At 38.3% G+C, this 16,718-nt stretch overlaps 2 protein-coding genes across 9 annotated transcripts in view; one reads left to right on the plus strand and one right to left on the minus strand.

Moving 5' to 3' along the window:
- The window catches only part of PPP1R12B (protein phosphatase 1 regulatory subunit 12B), a 242,178-nt gene that overhangs the window by 112,291 nt on the left and 113,169 nt on the right, over positions 1–16,718 (minus strand). Inside the window, exon 1 of one of the 8 annotated variants that reach the window (XM_034943691.3) lies at positions 2,586–4,288. The exons of the other annotated variants lie outside the window; for them this stretch is intronic. Within the exon in view, the coding sequence (XP_034799582.1) occupies positions 2,586–2,605 (20 nt within the window). The 5' untranslated portion in view covers positions 2,606–4,288. Of the gene's footprint in view, positions 1–2,585; positions 4,289–16,718 lie in introns of those variants that run through there. 8 annotated transcript variants of the gene reach the window in all.
- Positions 4,384–4,740, plus strand: LOC106634055 (small ribosomal subunit protein eS27-like). The gene has a single exon (XM_014342432.4). It carries the CDS (start codon positions 4,399–4,401, stop codon positions 4,672–4,674), a length of 276 nt encoding a protein of 91 aa, XP_014197918.2. The 5' UTR covers positions 4,384–4,398; the 3' UTR covers positions 4,675–4,740.

Below are 16,718 nucleotides of genomic sequence, written 5' to 3' on the forward strand. Positions count from 1 at the left end.
ATGTGCCACCAGGCCCAGCTAATTTTGGTATTTTTAGTAGGGCGGGGTTTCCACCACATTGGCCAGGCTGGTATCAAACTCCTGACCTCAAGTGATCCCCTGCCTCAGCCTCCCAAACTGATGGGATTACAGGGTAAGCCACCACAGCCTGGCCATAGAAATTTACTATATTTATATATTATATAGCTTATAATATATAAAAACATAATTAAAGACACACTATATAAATATTTTATAGTATATGTCTAATACTGACCACTGAGGATGTTGTGGTCATTAATTACAGGATATCTAATGGTCTTATAAGATAGTTTATTATTCATTGAACTATATCTTTTTTTTTTTTTTTTTTTTTGAGACAGAGTCTCACTCTGTTGCCCAAGCTGGAGTGCAGTGGCACAATCTCAGGCTCAATGCAACCTCTGCCTCCTGGATTCAAGCAATCCTCCCGCCTCAGCCTCCCTAGTAGCTGGGACTACAGGCGCATGCCACCACACTCAGCTAGTTTTTGCATTTTTAATAGAGAAGATGGAGTTTCACCATGTTGGCGAGACTGGTCTCGAACTCCTAACCTCAGGTGATCTGCCCGGCTCAGCCTCTCAAAGTGCTAGGATTACAGGCATGAGCCACGATGCCCAGTCAATGTCCTGTGTATTAACATAAGATTACATCGAAAAACCTTCTTTAATATCAACCTGGAAGTACATATGGATAGCTACTGGGGGCCAGGGCAGGGGGACAGACTTAGGGGGATCACGGGAATCACAGACCTATGCCTACAGACTTTATGAATTCAAGATGTCATTTGATCTAATTCTAAGACTTCAGGTAAACACAAAAAATGTATTCCTATTTTACGGATGAGTCAATAAAGGCCTAAGGAGATGCTAAAACACCCAAGTAACAATGTTATATACCTAAAGGGATTTTAACCATGTTCTCCTGCTTCGGGTACAGCTTTTCTTATATTGCACCACAATGAACACTGTTTCCTCCACTCAGTACCATGGTATTTCTAGCTATGTAGATTTATGTAGCAAGACATTTCTTCTAGCAAATCCTGCAATATCGGGAACTAATGGATAACAATGTCTTGCATTAAACTTCTCCTAGCATCCCCTGACATTTCCCAAAAGTCTGTCATAATCAACACTCCATTCTTGGGAAAGTATGATTTTTACATTTCTAGAAATTTCCATCAACATGCTATAAGACTGCCATGAACAAACTATAAACATTAAAAATATTAGGGATAAATTCTTCTTTGGAGGATGCAGTTGACTCTACAGTTGCTAGGACCCTATGAGGTAAATTTTAGTTCAAATTTTCCTTGCTGTTCCTAATTGGGAAGGGGAGGCTAATACTATGGTACAATAGAAAGAACAGGCACCTGGGTTCTAATTTTAGCTCTGCCATTAATTACTTGTTTGGTCTTAAGAGAATCACTTAATCTCTTGGAACTCTAGTTTCTTCATCTGTAAAACAAAGGGGTAAATCTAAAATTTTAAAGATCCCATTTAGCTTTAAACCATGGTGAATCCAAATTTATACTGATTCTGAACAAACGGCCTCTAAGTCTCCTCACTAAATGTCTATTCTCAGTCTGGCCAAATACTACATTTCTTATATTTCATAGGTTACTTTCTTTAGTACTGACCAACAGAACTTTGTGTAATAATGGAAATGTTGTATACCTGCACAGCCCAATATGGTTGCCACTAGTCACATGTGGTCACTGAGCAGTTAAAAGAGGAACTAAATTTTAAATTTAATTTTAATTATTTAAATTTGAGTAGCCACACATGGCTACTGATTACCATACTGCACACCACAGCTCTAGAAGTCCCGAGAATCCAATTAAAAGACAATATTATCAAGCCCTCTCCTCAAACCTGAAAACCAGATCCAACTCATAAAACATAAACTTAACAAAATTTCATCAAGAATGCAATTTGTGGCTGGGCACGGTGGCTCATGCCTATAATTCCAGCATTTTAGGAGGCCGAGGCGGGCAGATTACCCGAGGCCAGGAGTTTGAGATCATTCTGGCCAACACAGTGAAACCATGTCTCTACTAAAAACAGAAAAAATTGCATAGTGGCCTACACCTGTAATCCTAGCTACCGGGGAGGCTGAGGCATGAGAATCACTTGAACCTGGAAGGCAGAGGTTGCAGTGAGATCGCACCACTGCACTCCAACCTGGGCGACAAGAGTGGGACTCTGTCTCAAAAAAAAAAAAAAAAATGCAATTTGTTAGTCAGCTAAGTTTAAAAGCAATTGATTCCATTTTCTTCTCAAAGTTCTCATTTTTCTCCTATGCTTCCTGGAGGCAGTATTACAGTAATCTTACATTTTTATATGTGGTACTTTAAGTAGTACGATATAATGCTGGGGTTCCCACCTTTAAAACAGTTCTATAGATATAGCAAATAGGAACAAGCCCACAGATACAGCACGCTTTAGAGCTACTTTTTCCCAACTGTAGCATTTATACTCTGCTGTCTCTGTACACCTTTCCCTGTACCACCCTACTTTCCCTCTGCCCCCTTTGACAAAGAGCGCTCCAAGAAAACAGGCTGTTACCTCCTCGAGCAGGCCTGCATAGCAGAACGAAGGTCAAGAGATGCGTGGAAATGAATAGCAAGAAAGGTAAGTGGCTGCTGGGAAAGACTGCAGTCTCAGCACCCGGTCTCCCTTGGAAACTGGAAAAGGCTTGCACTGCCACTGCTATACAGCAAGCCAGAGGCAAAGCTTGCAATTTGCTAAGGAGCTGCTACTAAGGAGGAGGAGAAGGAAGGGGAGGAGAAAAGGGAAAGAAGGCAAAATCTTGGGCCTCGGCAGAGCCAATGCTGCTAATAGTTCCCAAAATAACATTCCATTAGATGCATGTTTTATACACTGTACCAAACCAATCAATACTACTTCTCATTTGACAGGGAGGTGAAAGAGAGAAATTCTTCCTCATGTGAAAGAAGACAGAGCAAAGAGAGATGCAGCATTCTCATTCTGGATCCTATTTCATCTGCCCTTGAGCTACCCTAGTTGCTGCATCCATCCAACTGAGCTGTAAATACTGCCTCACTTGAGGCTCAGGCATAGCCAGCTGGCAAATGCCAACAGCTGTGAAGAGACAGATAAAAAAGAAACACCTGACACACAGAAATGCAGAAACAAATTTCATATCTGCTATAAATGGGTTAAACCTGATAGAGAAAGAGTGTACATACCACTCAATTTGATAAGCTAGCTACAGATCAGGAAGATTTCTAGATCTAATATGTGTCACATATCAAAATATGATCTGATTTCATAGTTTAGGACAACTGCATTCAAATGCTCATGTGTCATTTTTGGCCTCTCTAATTTGACACTGAGATCAGAGCTGATGTTTAAGCAACGAATCAAAGCTACAATTCCATTAAGAATTTTTTAAGAAAGAATTTCCCTCAGCCAAACTAAGCATTTCTTAAATCTAGACCTATAATTAACTGGCCCCAAATGTCAAGAGTGCTGAGTTTGCAGGGGCTGAAGTCAGCAAATTTTGTCTGTAAAGGGCCAAACAGTAAATCTTTCAGGTTTTGCAGGCCTACTCAACAGCTCTGTTGTGAGACCAAAGCAGTCACAGACAACACATAAATGAATAGGCAAGGTTGTGTGACTACTGCTTGCTGTGCTACACCAGCAGAAGGGAGCAGTTGCAACAGAAACCATGTGGCTTGAAAAGTCTAAAATATTTACTATCTGGTCCTTTGCAGAAAACATTTGCTGATCCCTGCTCTAGACACTAAGTTATTTATCACCAAGCTATGGCTCAGAGAAGTCCTTTTGCTTTAGAGAAAGTGTGAGTCTGGTGTTTCTGTGACCTACCTTAGATAACTACTATATCATCTTGAATTCTTTTCCATCTGAACATTTGTTCCATTAAAAACATGCCAGCCTCAAGTGCCAAAGCCACTTTCACAATGACAATGTTTTTACTTACATAGGTCACTCTACAGTTAGTTCACTGGTCAGAACAAGTGTTACTGATGGTAAGAATGGCAGAATCAAGCACCAACAAGGCCAGTGAGTGCTGCTTTATTTCACATACATCAGCTATACCAGCTGGACCTGGCCAACTGTCTCAAATATTTATCATTTACTACAAAGTAGACTAGACCAAGACAAATTCAGCACCACCACTCATTTTTTTTTAACAAGACAGCTCAAGAAACTAAACACACAAAATGTATGTGGAAATAACCTATATATCAAACAATAAGGGGAATGGTTAAATAAAGAACGTTCATATGATAAAATATAGACATTAAAAGACAAACTAAAAAGTACTATATATACGTAAGTTCCAAAATATTCATATCTGGAATATATAAAAAACTTTTGTTTTCCGGCGGTGATGACCTACGCACATGAGAACATGCCTCTCGCAAAGGATCTCCTTCTTCCCTCTCCAGAAGAGGAGAAGAGGAAATACAAGAAGAAACGCCTGGTGCAGAGCCCCAATTCCTACTTCATGGATGTGAAATGCCCAGGATGCTATAAAATCACCACGGTCTTTAGCCATGCACAAACGGTAGTTTTGTGTGTTGGCTGCTCCACTGTCCTCTGCCAGCCTACAGGAGGAAAAGCAAGGCTTACAGAAGGATGTTCCTTCAGGAGGAAGCAGCACTAAAAGCACTCTGAGTCAAGATGAGTGGGAAACCATCTCAATAAACACATTTTGGATAAAAAAAAAAAACTTTTACCCATTTTTAAAAAAAGAACCAACCTAATGACAACAACAAAATCAACAAAATACATAATCAGGAATTCACAAAAAAGGAAACCAGAAAAGCATATAAACATAAGAGAAAATGTTGTTTCACTAGTAATAAAAAAAAATGCAAATTAAAATGAGAAATGATTTCATCTTCCTTAGATTACCAAAAAAGCAGTAGCAGCAAAAAAAAAAAAAAAAAAAAAAAAAAACATTTTAAGTCTAACCTAGTTGAAAAGAATGAGAAACTCACGTACATTGCTGGTGAGAGTAAAGAGGAGAGCAATCAGGCAGTGTCCAGTGAAGATGCACTTACCCTATAGACCCGGAAATTCCATTTGGAAATAAATACTGTTGAGAAACTCTTGCACGTTTGTGTCAAGAAACATGAACAAGAATGTAAACAGCAGCATCATTAGTATTAGGGGAAGAAAAAAAAAAAGACCTAAATACCTAAATGTCCATCAGCACAGGAAAAAAACAAAAACAAACTGTGGTATAATTGTACAATGGACTAAAATAAGCATTTAGAATGAACAAACAGAATGCTAAGTGACAAGAGCAAGTTTCAGAATGATGTGTGCAGGTTATACCATTTATATGAAGTATTAAAACATGTGAAAGAATTATATAAGTATGCAAATGAAAAATAATAGTGATAAAAATTTGAGAATGATAAATAGCAAATTCAGGATAGTGATTAATTTTAGGGAGAGAGCCAAGAGATGAGACTGAGGAGAGATACACAGGAGCTTAGCTATATTTTATTCTTAATAACTGAAGCAAATATGGCAAAATATTGGGATTTGATCAGACCAGAAGATGGAGAGGTTGGGTGTTTGTGGTGATATTTGGTAACTTTTTGTTTTCATTTTTTTTTTTTTTTTTTGAGATGAGGTCTTGCCCTGCCACCCAGGCTGGAGTACAGCTGGCATGATCATAGCTCACTACAGCCTCGACCTCCTGGGCTCAAGTGATCCTGCCACATCAGCCACTTGAGTAGCTGGGATTACAGGCACAGGCTCCCATGCCTGGCTAAAAATTTTTTTTTTCTTTATAATTCTCTGTAGAGATGAGGTCTCACTATGTTGCCTAGGCTTGTCTCGAACTCCTGAGTGCAAGTGATCCTCCCACCTCTGCCTCCCAAAGTGCTAGTATTATAGGCATAAGCCACTGCACCTGGCCAATAATCTTTTAAAAGAAAAAACCATATATAGCATGATCTCAAAATAAATAAAATATATAAAGATGTTAGCAGTGATACTGCTGATGGTGAGAATATGGGCAATTTTTATTTTCTATTTAAAATACAGTTATTGTGGGAAATTTTGTAAACTTTTTAAAAGTTAAGGTTAGAAACTTTTAACTTTGAAAAATGATCATTCATATTTAAAGGACTGTTCCAAACAGTAAGATATACATAAAAGAGATGTATTTGTATTTCACACTTTTTTTTATTACCATAGTTCACAGTGATATAGAAAGCACAGGTACTCCTCAGTATATGCTAAATACTAAAGGAAGCTAAATATGCCAGAAAAAAATTGGTGGGCCATAGGGGGCAAAGAGAGAGAATAGAGGTCAGAAGTGGTAGAAAAAGGAGTTCTAGCTTGCGTAAGTAGGCAATCAGGAAAGACCTGTGTTAGCATAGGTGGACTCTCTGTATTACGACCAGTAGATTCACAGACTCGTCTACTCTCACCAACTCCTAGAAATCGGTCTCCAGCTCCTGTAATCACTAGGATGGCCTCCAATGGGGAAAAAGGGGGTATCTGGGGAAGCAGAAAAGCTCTTAGACCTGCGGTTCTTAACCTTTATTGAAATCTAACCCATCTTTAACAATCAGATAAGAAATGTAATCTCCTACCCCTAAAAAAGCACTTACGTATACACAAAATTTGGCTAGCAATTTCAGGGATTTCTGAACTTTCCATTAGCTCAGATTATGAAGGAAAGGATCTAGAAAGAAAGAACTCCCTAAAAGACCTAAATTAGATTTATCTTCAGAGAAAGCCTCTAAAATAAGTCCATTATTTTCAATTTCCAATTACCCTACTTTGCAGATGAATCAAATTCCTTTAAGACTCGGTGGCATATTTTTTTTTTTTCTTTTTTGAGTCAGGTTTCCTGAGGTAAGTTTACATATGGTAAAATTTGCCCTTTTTAGCAAATAGGTCTGTGAGTTCGAATTTTGACAAATGCATAAAGTCTCATAACCGTCACTGTAATCAAGATACAGAACAATTCTGTCACCCTCCAAAACTCACTCATGCTACTTGGTAGTCACCCCAGTCCTAGCCTAAGGAAAATTTTTTTTAACTTCTATTTTTTATTTATTTATATAGGTAAACTCATGTCACAGAGTTTGTTGTACAGATTATTTCATCACCCAGGTACTAAGCCTAGTACCCAATAGTTATTTTTAAAACTCACTGTTGAAGAAACACATTGACATTTTCTCACACTAGAAAGTAATATGTAAACCAACAACTGCCTTATTAGCTCATTAAGTCAGATGTTGGCCACTATACTAAACTGTAGATTATAACAAAAAAAGTGCTATTCTACCCACAACTAACCACCATTCTCGAAGTTCTAGGAAGGTAGGGACTACACTTTATCATTACATCATTAAAATTTAGCATTGTGCCTACCCTTTATTAGGTACTCTAAAACAATTATTGAACTGAATTAAGGTTATGGATGAAATTCAGAATCTGAGCTATTCAGTTTTGTTTTAGAGTTGACCCTAATTCCCTACATATTTATTTACCATTTTTAAAGTTTGGTCAATAGTGTATTGGTTCATGCACTCATTTTGTTCATTCTATTCAACCAGTTTCCCATTTTACCTTCCTTTTCTTTTTTTTGAGACAGAGTCTTGCTCTGTCACCCAGGCTGGAGTGCGGTGGTCACTGCAACCTCTGCTTCCTGGGTTCAAATGACTCAGCCTCTCAAGTAGCTAGGACTACAGGTAAGCGCCACCATGCCTGGCTACTTTTTTGTATTTTAGTAGAGACAGGATTTCACCATGTTGGCCAGGCTGGTCTCGAACTCCTGACCTCAGGTGATCCACCCGCCTCAGCCTCCCAAAGTGCTGGGATTACAGGCATAAGCCACCGTGCCCAGCCACCACTTTACCCTTCTTTACCTATTCCAAATGCTCTGTTCTGAAGCAAGATCTTGTAAGGGAGCTGGACATATTAAGTACTGATAATTAAAATTTAAGACAAAAATTGCCACAAAGAGATAGCTCTGGAGAGGAAATCTGAGGAGTATCAGGAATAAAATATTGCAAGGGGATGATCTGGGCAGAATCTAAAGAGAATAAGAGACTTCCTAGAAAACAACTGGCTAGCCATATGTAGAAAGCTGAAACTGGATCCCTTCCTTACACCTTATACAAAAATTAATTCAAGATGGATTAAAGACTTACATGTTAGACCTAAAACCATAAAAACCCTAGAAGAAAACCTAGGCAATACCATTCAGGACATAGGCATGGGCAAGGACTTTATGACTAAAACACCAAAAGCAATGGCAACAAAAGCCAAAATTGACAAATGGGATCTAATTAAACTAAAGAGCTTCTGCACAGCAAAAGAAACCACCGTCAGAGTGAACAGGCAACCTACAGAATGGGAGAAAAGTTTTGCAACCTACTCATCTGACAAAGGGCTAATATCCAGAATCTACAATGAACTCAAACAAATTTACAAGAAAAAAACAAACAACCCCATCAAAAAGTGGGCAAAGGACATGAACAGACACTTCTCAAAAGAAGACACTTATGCAGCCAAAAAACACATGAAAAAATGCTCATCATCACTGGCCATCAGAGAAATGCAAATCAAAACCACAATGAGATACCATCTCACATCAGTTAGAATGGCAATCATTAAAAAGTCAGGAAACAACAGGTGCTGGAGAGGATGTGGAGAAATAGGAACACTTTTACACTGTTGGTGGGACTGTAAACTAGTTCAGCCATTGTGGAAGTCGGTGTGGTGATTCCTCAGGGATCTAGAACTAGAAATACCATTTGACCCAGCCATCCCATTACTGGGTATATACCCAAAGGATTATAAATCATGCTGCTATAAAGACACATGCACACGTATGTTTACTGCAGCACTATTCACAATAGCAAAGACTTGGAACCAACCCAAATGTCCAACAATGATAGACTGGATTAAGAAAATGTGGTGCATATACACCATGGAATACTATGCAGCCATAAAAAATGATGAGTTCATGTCCTTTGTAGTGACATGGATGAAGCTGGAAATCATCATTCTCAGCAAACTATCACAAGGACAAAAAACCAAACACCGCATGTTCTCACTCATAGGTGGGAACTGAACAATGAGAACACGTGGACACAGGAAGGGGAACATCACACACTGGGGCCTGTTGTGGGGTGGGGGGAGGGGGGAGGGATAGCATTAGGAGATATACCTAATGCTAAATGACGAATTAATGGGTGCAGCACACCAACATGGCACATGTATACATATGTAACTAACCTGTACGTTCTGCACATGTACCCTAAAACTTAAAGTATAATTAAAAAAAAAAAAAAGAGAGAGACATCCTACAAAACAAGGGAGGACAGCATTGCTTGCAGGACCATTCTCAGATTTTAAGCAGGAGTCAGTGACTGGATGAGATTTGCATATAAGAAAGATCACTAATGCTGCACTGTAGATGGTGGAATGGTGGGTGGGGCAGGGGAGAGGAAGGCCCAGTTAGGAGGGCCTGAGTTAACAGAAAGAGAGGAGAAGATGGAATTGAAGGATTCTTAAGGAGAATGACAGGCAAGACTTGGTGACAGACTAAATATGAGAAGTAAAGAATGAAAAGCCTTCTAGTTTGATTTCCAAGTTCTCAGTTGGGTGACATGTAAGACAATTAGCAGAGATTTCTAAAAAAAAAAGTGAGAACAAAGACTTTCTCTTGCCTTTTTAAGGCTAGAGGAAAGAAAGATTTGGTTTACCTGTTGGCTTATTCCCTCTTTCTAAAGAGGACTTGAGAATTCTTACAGAAATACATGCCTATAACATACTTTAAATAGATAAATAAAGGAAATAAGAAATAAGGAGATAAAGTAACAGCCAGAAATGGCTATTGTTATGGAGTGCCTACATGAAGTTAGGCACTGTCCTAAGTAAGTCCTTTACATGTAGTACAATGAACTTCTGCAAAGAAGTTTGAGCTGGAGAGAGAGATCTGAGTGCTAGCTGCAGCAATCAGAATGGATGAGGTCAGCTAGGGAGAGTCCTAAGGAGAGAAAAGAAGGAAGCCTAAGGAACAATGCCTAAGGTGTTTACAGAAAAAAAAGGGCTAAAAAGAACACAAAGAAGGAGCAATCAGAAAAGGTAGAAGTGAGCCAGGAAAGAATAATATCAGAGAGGTTATGGTAGAATAAAAATTTAGGAAGGCAATAGCCAACATTATAAATTACTGCCAGGATTCAAGGTAAAAGATGAAGTGACTAAGGAATTTAGTAATTAGGAAGTTTACAGGGCCATTTGCCAGAAAAAATTCACTGGATTGGGGGGTGGGGCAGAATTTCTATTTCAATATGTTGAACAATGAATAGAAGGCCAGGAAATGGATAAAGTGAAATTGGAAGACTGTTTCAAGACTAACAGTGAAGGGAAGAGTGAGACATGGTAACCCTAGAGAGCAGCGCAGGGTCAAAGGTGAATCCTATTACGACAGGAAAAATAAACAACTGTCAAGGACAAACAAAATCATTGTGCAGGTGTATTTTTGTAATAGATAGAGCTAAACTTGCAGTTTTGCTTCCCAATGTTTATGAATTTTGTATGCTAAGTGTTCTATTAAACACTGTCAGTTTCATTATAAAGAAATTTAGTTCTCAAAGGATTCTTGAGCTATTACTATATTTTATTTACACGTCAATGATTAATGAGCCATTTTCAGCACAAGTGCGCAAGGACTGTGAATCATACTCTAGTTCCCTTTATCAGGTTAGAAGACTAGATTTCCTTAGAAAAAATAAATTTAAAAGCTAGGTCAGTATACTATCCAGTATTATTTAAGAGACTCTGAGGAAGAGGAAGAAAAATCACCGTTTAAAGAAGAATCAGAAACAAGCCTTCAGGTAATTACTGTCAGCCAATTCCATTTTTAAAAATACTTCTTAAAATAGAAATATGCCTGCCAAGGCTCTGGAACTCTCCCAAAGATAAGCTTCTTATATTCAGCAACCTCAGCCAACCCTGGACAGCCAGATGACCCATAAGACAACCTCTCATTTGGTTCTCAAAACAAAAATAAAAACAAAAAAACCCTATTTCCCATCTAGATTTCAGAGAGGCTAGCAAGTTTTCAATTTGCTTCACTTTCAGAAGTGATATTTCCCTATACAAAGACTCATTTCCTAGAAGTTCTACTTCCCCTTCAAATAAATATCAAGAGATTCTAACCATTGTGCTTATATTGCCAAGCTCATGGTATACAAATATCCAGTGAAGACTGACCCCTTGGACACATTTTCTTGGAGGTGTAGAAGAGCAAGCATGGGCCTCAAAGTCCAAAAGACCTGGTTTTGAATTCTGGCTTTTCATTACAAATTCTGTGACTGTGGACAGATTCCTTAACCTAGCTGAACCTCAATGCATTCTCTTATGTGAATTAAGAAAAGAATATTACTTATCTGACAAAGTTACAAAGATTAAATGCATCTAGCAGGGTACTTGGCTTATAGTAAGTTTTCAAAAACATTAATTCTCTTACAGCATTTAAACCTTTCATATACTTAAAGGCCAACTCAATCTCCTCTGGCTCCACGAAGCCCCTTCTGACTACTCCATCCTATACCATTCATCTTCTCTGAACTCTTAATATACCTACCTAAACACAATTTTGCTCTCAAGGACATATTATTCCTTAATATACACTCATGCCTTACTATGTGTACATTTGATGTCTTGGATCATGAGAGCACTTGGGCATGTCCCTTTTTTATCATACAGTTTTTAACACAATATTGAGCACATAACTAAGGCAGTCACTGATGACTTAGAATGCTATTATTTTATAATCTAATATTCCCTATAGATCTCCTAACTCCACCAATTAGCTGAGTAAGAAACTGAACAAGAGAAGTTAAATGGCTTGCCTGAGAAGGCATAAATTGTGGGCTTAGCTGGAGAGTAAACTAGGTATCCTCTCTTGCAATCCAGGGAGCTTTATACCTTGTACCTGTCACTCTTGTGTGAAGAAGTGCCAGGGTGAAAGTGCACAAAGGGCCTTCATGTGCCAAAAAAAATCTGCATTCCCTATATTAAAACACTTAAATGGAATGGGATAGAAAGGCTCATCTGCGAACTCATCCAAACACAAAACGGTCTTTGCTAGCTTCACACTCAAGTAGATCAATAGACATTCTTCTGCTGCCATCTTATGGGCATAGAAGATCACTACACATGGGCTTATTTTCATTTGAGAAATAATTTTATTCAATAAACATTTACCCATCATCTACTATGTATTAGGCTCTGTGAAGAAAACCCAATTAAAAGCACCCTAAAGAAGCTCAGAATGTAGTAATGAAAAGCAACAACATACCATTTAATTAATTAGTAAACCAATCCTAAGACAGTGTTACAAAAAAAGAACACTGAAGACAGAATACTAGTTTTAGCCTGGGGCTCGGGTGTAGCAGGGTAGTCAGTAGTGGGTTTTAATTTGCAGGAGTACTTACAGTATGAATACAATTTTGTTAAGCAAAGAAGGTGAGAAAAAACTATTCCAGAAAGAAGGTCACGCATGGACAAAGGAAGAGGGTCATGAAAGTAAAATGTACAGGAAATAGGCCTAATCTTTCTACCTGAGTAAAGTGACGCAATTACCAGGAAGAAGAGTTGAGAGAAAGGGATAAGAAAAATAGAGAGAAAAGTATAGTCCTGGGTAGGCTGAATTCAGAGTTTGGTGAGTGCTCTCTCTACAGAACTAAAATGACTAACGATCAGCAGGATTTTCTATATTGCCTGATTCAGCATGTGTTTGTATTCTGTCCAGAAACTGGTCCTCTGAACAAGATCAACTAGGAAACTTCTCATCTTATACACATGGAAAAACATTAACTTCCATTAATATTCAATCTGATTGTAGAGTGTGTAGTAAGTAAATAACTTTTACCCATACCTGATTGAACTAGTCTCTTCATTTTATAATTTCAAAGGCCAACTCAAGTTGCAATCTGCCCCTTCACCTATGTAAATGAGCTTCTTTCTGTAATTGCCCTAAATATCCAACAATACTTTTTTCTGTTTTACTTATTTAAAACATATATAATATTTAAGGCAAACAAAAAAGATATAAAGAATAATAAACCATCACCTGTGTCTTACTATCCAACTTAAGAATAACAGTGCCAATTCCAGTTTCTTCTTTAAAAGAGAAGCATGTTTCTACTTCTTGAAACTCTTAATTGTCCTCTGCTACCCTAATCTTTTGGGTCTGATGTTTATAAGTCAGTGCACATGTTTAAATTCATTAGGAATGTGAAGAAACACTAGAGAAGTTCCAAACTGGTTATATCTTATTCTTACCACTTGCCTTCTCCCACTTCCCCAACCATACCACCAAATCAAAGTATGCAACCAAGCCAGTTTCCCAAAGAAACATGCATCTAGGACATTAAAGCTATCAAACAAAGAAATTTTACCTGCTGCTTCTGACATTCCAGGCCCAGCACTTGCTGATGTCTCAACTCAGCACACTGGAGTTAGCCTCCAAACACAGAGTACTAACAAACTATGGCAGAGGCTTGTCTCAATTCCCCAGAACACCCAGATCAACTTCCTGTGCCTCTGATTTCCATAAAACCAGGAATGGCAAGGAACTCTATTGCCAGATCAAATCATTCCAGGTGAGAGCAGGTCAAGCTACCTCAGACACACCTTGCTACACACCTGTGCAGCAACTTTCCCAGAAGCCCAATTTTCAACAAACAGGTGGCCACTCCTCTGACTGTCCTTCTCTAAACACTGGAGCCCATTTTATGAGATTGTACCAGCAACTGTCCTTTTCTAACATGGGAAAATCAACTGATAAAAAACAAGGGAGGGTTGAATGAGGGCTGAAAAATTTGGTCCCTCCTACATGTCACCAATATTCACAGCTCTGAAAAATGAACCACTTTATCAGAAGGAGATTAACCGCAAAAACATGGCTGATAAGGGCTTTTAGTAGCAGGTGTTGGGTGACTGTCTTCACTCTGAAGTGGATGGGAACTGGGATAGAACTATCAGAGGTTCTGCTACATAAGGAAATGGATTCTTGTCCTTTCTTCTAAATGCACGTGTCCTGAGGGGGAGGGGGAAACACTTTAAGCTTCCACTCCTGAACTGTTAAGTGGTGGGCTGAGAAACGCATGACAAATGCCCTTATCTCTGGAAAATGAAGTGAGATAGTGTTGGCAACAGCCGTGTTTAGCAACAGAAATACGGAAAAAAGAAAATAGACTCATTTATTCAAGGCTCTAAATCTCATTGCTTTAACTCTTAGTAGACACCATCTAGGCCTCCCTTCCCAGAACTGTTTGGTGGAGATAAACAGTACTAATGTTATTTTTAAACAGCTTTATTGAGACATAATTCACATGCCCATTAGGTGTACCATTTAAAGATTTTTAGTATATTCAGATTTATGCAATCGTCACTATAACCGATTTTAAAACATGCTCACCTTAGTAGCAAAAATATCCACTACTGCATAGTATTGAGTGTACTTGTTTGCAAAACAACAGAAATTGACCTCACTAACTTAGGCAGGAAAGGAATCTGTGGGAGGGAATTACTAATATTTTTAGCACAAAGAATATCACTGGGATAGGAGGCCCAGGCTCAAACTTTCCTGCAAGGGTCAACTGCTACCATTATCACATTCAGCTCACTAGCTCTTGCCTCATATAAATGTTCAAATGCTTAGATTCCTGGACACTGCTTGGTGAGGGGAGAAAAGGCATAAGAAGGTACCTGTGTATGGCTGCCACTTACTTTGTCACCACAATGGAGATTTTCCCTTAGGGCTGCAGAAAATAATGTATAACATTATAAATAATTGGTAAGGACATCAGAGGCAGGACAAGTGAGCTTAAATTTAAAAATTAAGTCTCCTAAACTTGAGATATGGAATCCCTATAGCATGTAGGGTTTAAAAATTAAATAAAACATCCCTAAAATCTAAAATGGTATTAATATTTAGCATTTTAGGGTGGATCTTATTTCCAAATGTATTAGCTCTGGAGAAGCTAGGAATGGATCTTAATGAAAGTCAAAAAAGCATTTCACTGGTAATGACATAAATAATTGTCATATATATCTCTAAATTGTTTTGTAGTTTGCAAAGCACTTTCACAAAGTCTGTCTCATTTGATCCTCACAATAGCTCCATGAGATAGATTTGGGAAAATCTAGGTTACTCGTAAATTATTTCTAATCCTCAAATACATGCAAACAAGGTAAGCATTATCCCTTTTTTACATATGAGGAAAGAGTCAGAAACGGAACTTGATTTATTTAACCAAAATCACACATATAAAAGGCCGAACTGGACTATTCTTTTTTTTTTTTTTTAAAGAGATGGGGATCTCACTATATTGCCCAGGCTGGTCTTGAGCTCCTGGCATCAAGTGATCCTTCTGCCTCAGCCTCTCAAGTAGCTGGGATTACAGGTGTCAGCCACCATGCCCCATTTGAACTGGAACTCTTAAATCAATCCTGTGCATTTCCCACTAAGTCTAGCCATTCACAGTTATCTAGGGGTAGCCTCATCTCTCAGTCAGCAACATATCATCACTATTATTTCAAAGAGACATATTCTGAAAAAAAATTACATAGAGGTGCCATATGACACTGAAAGCAGTTTGTTTGTAAGGCATATTCAGCCTGGTGAAGCCTCTTGTCATTTTGCTACCTAAGGATTAGGGCCAAAGCACTAAAAGAATCACCTTTTTTCTTTCTATTCCAGAATTGTTCAGAGTCCCACAGCATAATCCTAATTCTATAAGCAATCCAGAAACCTCCAGAATTGTAATATAGTAGAAAATGTACCCACTGCTACATATGTTTCACTCTCTTCTTGTTCAATATTCATACTTAGGAAGAGAGAGCTTATTTCTATCAGTAGAGAAAAAACTTGGTAATGGCAGCATGGCCGCAGACTTTTAGATAACTAATCACTTTAGAACAAAAATGGAGAAAGATTGGAGTCGTTTGTGGAACCTCTTTGAGTACCTTTTTGAATTGACAACTGCCAGTCTTTAGCTTGGACACAGGGGAACAAATCAAATGACTTTTAAAAACCATAACTCAGAGTTTAAATTCTTGGTTTAAATTTTGAACATTCCAAAGATGATGCCAAATTAATCTGCTGACAGCTTCACATTAGTAGGTATAACTACCTAGCTTATAAAGACCCCAAGGGACTGAAGAAGGTCCATAAGTGTGGTATATATGACTCAGCCAGTACTCACTGTATCTTGACCAAGCAAAGCAGAGTCATATGTAATGTGAGCTATTTCGGAAAGACAATTTTAGCTTATTGTGGAGAAAAACTATTTTTAACCATTTCTACAAAGAAAAGAAAGAGCACAATTAAAAAAGAGGTAAAATTCAGGGTTGGGTGAGAGAGAAAAAGCTAAAGGAAAAACAAAAGAATCAAAGTCAGACACTATTAGACTCTAATATTAGCAATGGGAATTGTTTACATTTTGTTGCTAAGGAAAACTTGGAGCTTTGGAAAATGAACCCAACCACTACCCTATTGTGACAGCTGCTGCCTGGCCCTGGTATTTCTGCAGAGCTATCTGCCAACAGCTTGCCACTTGCCATTTCTGTCCTGTCAAATCAGTCCCTTTATAATCAGATGACCTTGTTGGTTTCTATAGTTCTCACAAGCAATCCAAAGACTGAATGGCAGTT

The sequence above is a fragment of the Pan paniscus genome, chromosome 1 (assembly GCF_029289425.2).
Source record: "Pan paniscus chromosome 1, NHGRI_mPanPan1-v2.0_pri, whole genome shotgun sequence".
NCBI lineage: Eukaryota > Metazoa > Chordata > Mammalia > Primates > Hominidae > Pan > Pan paniscus.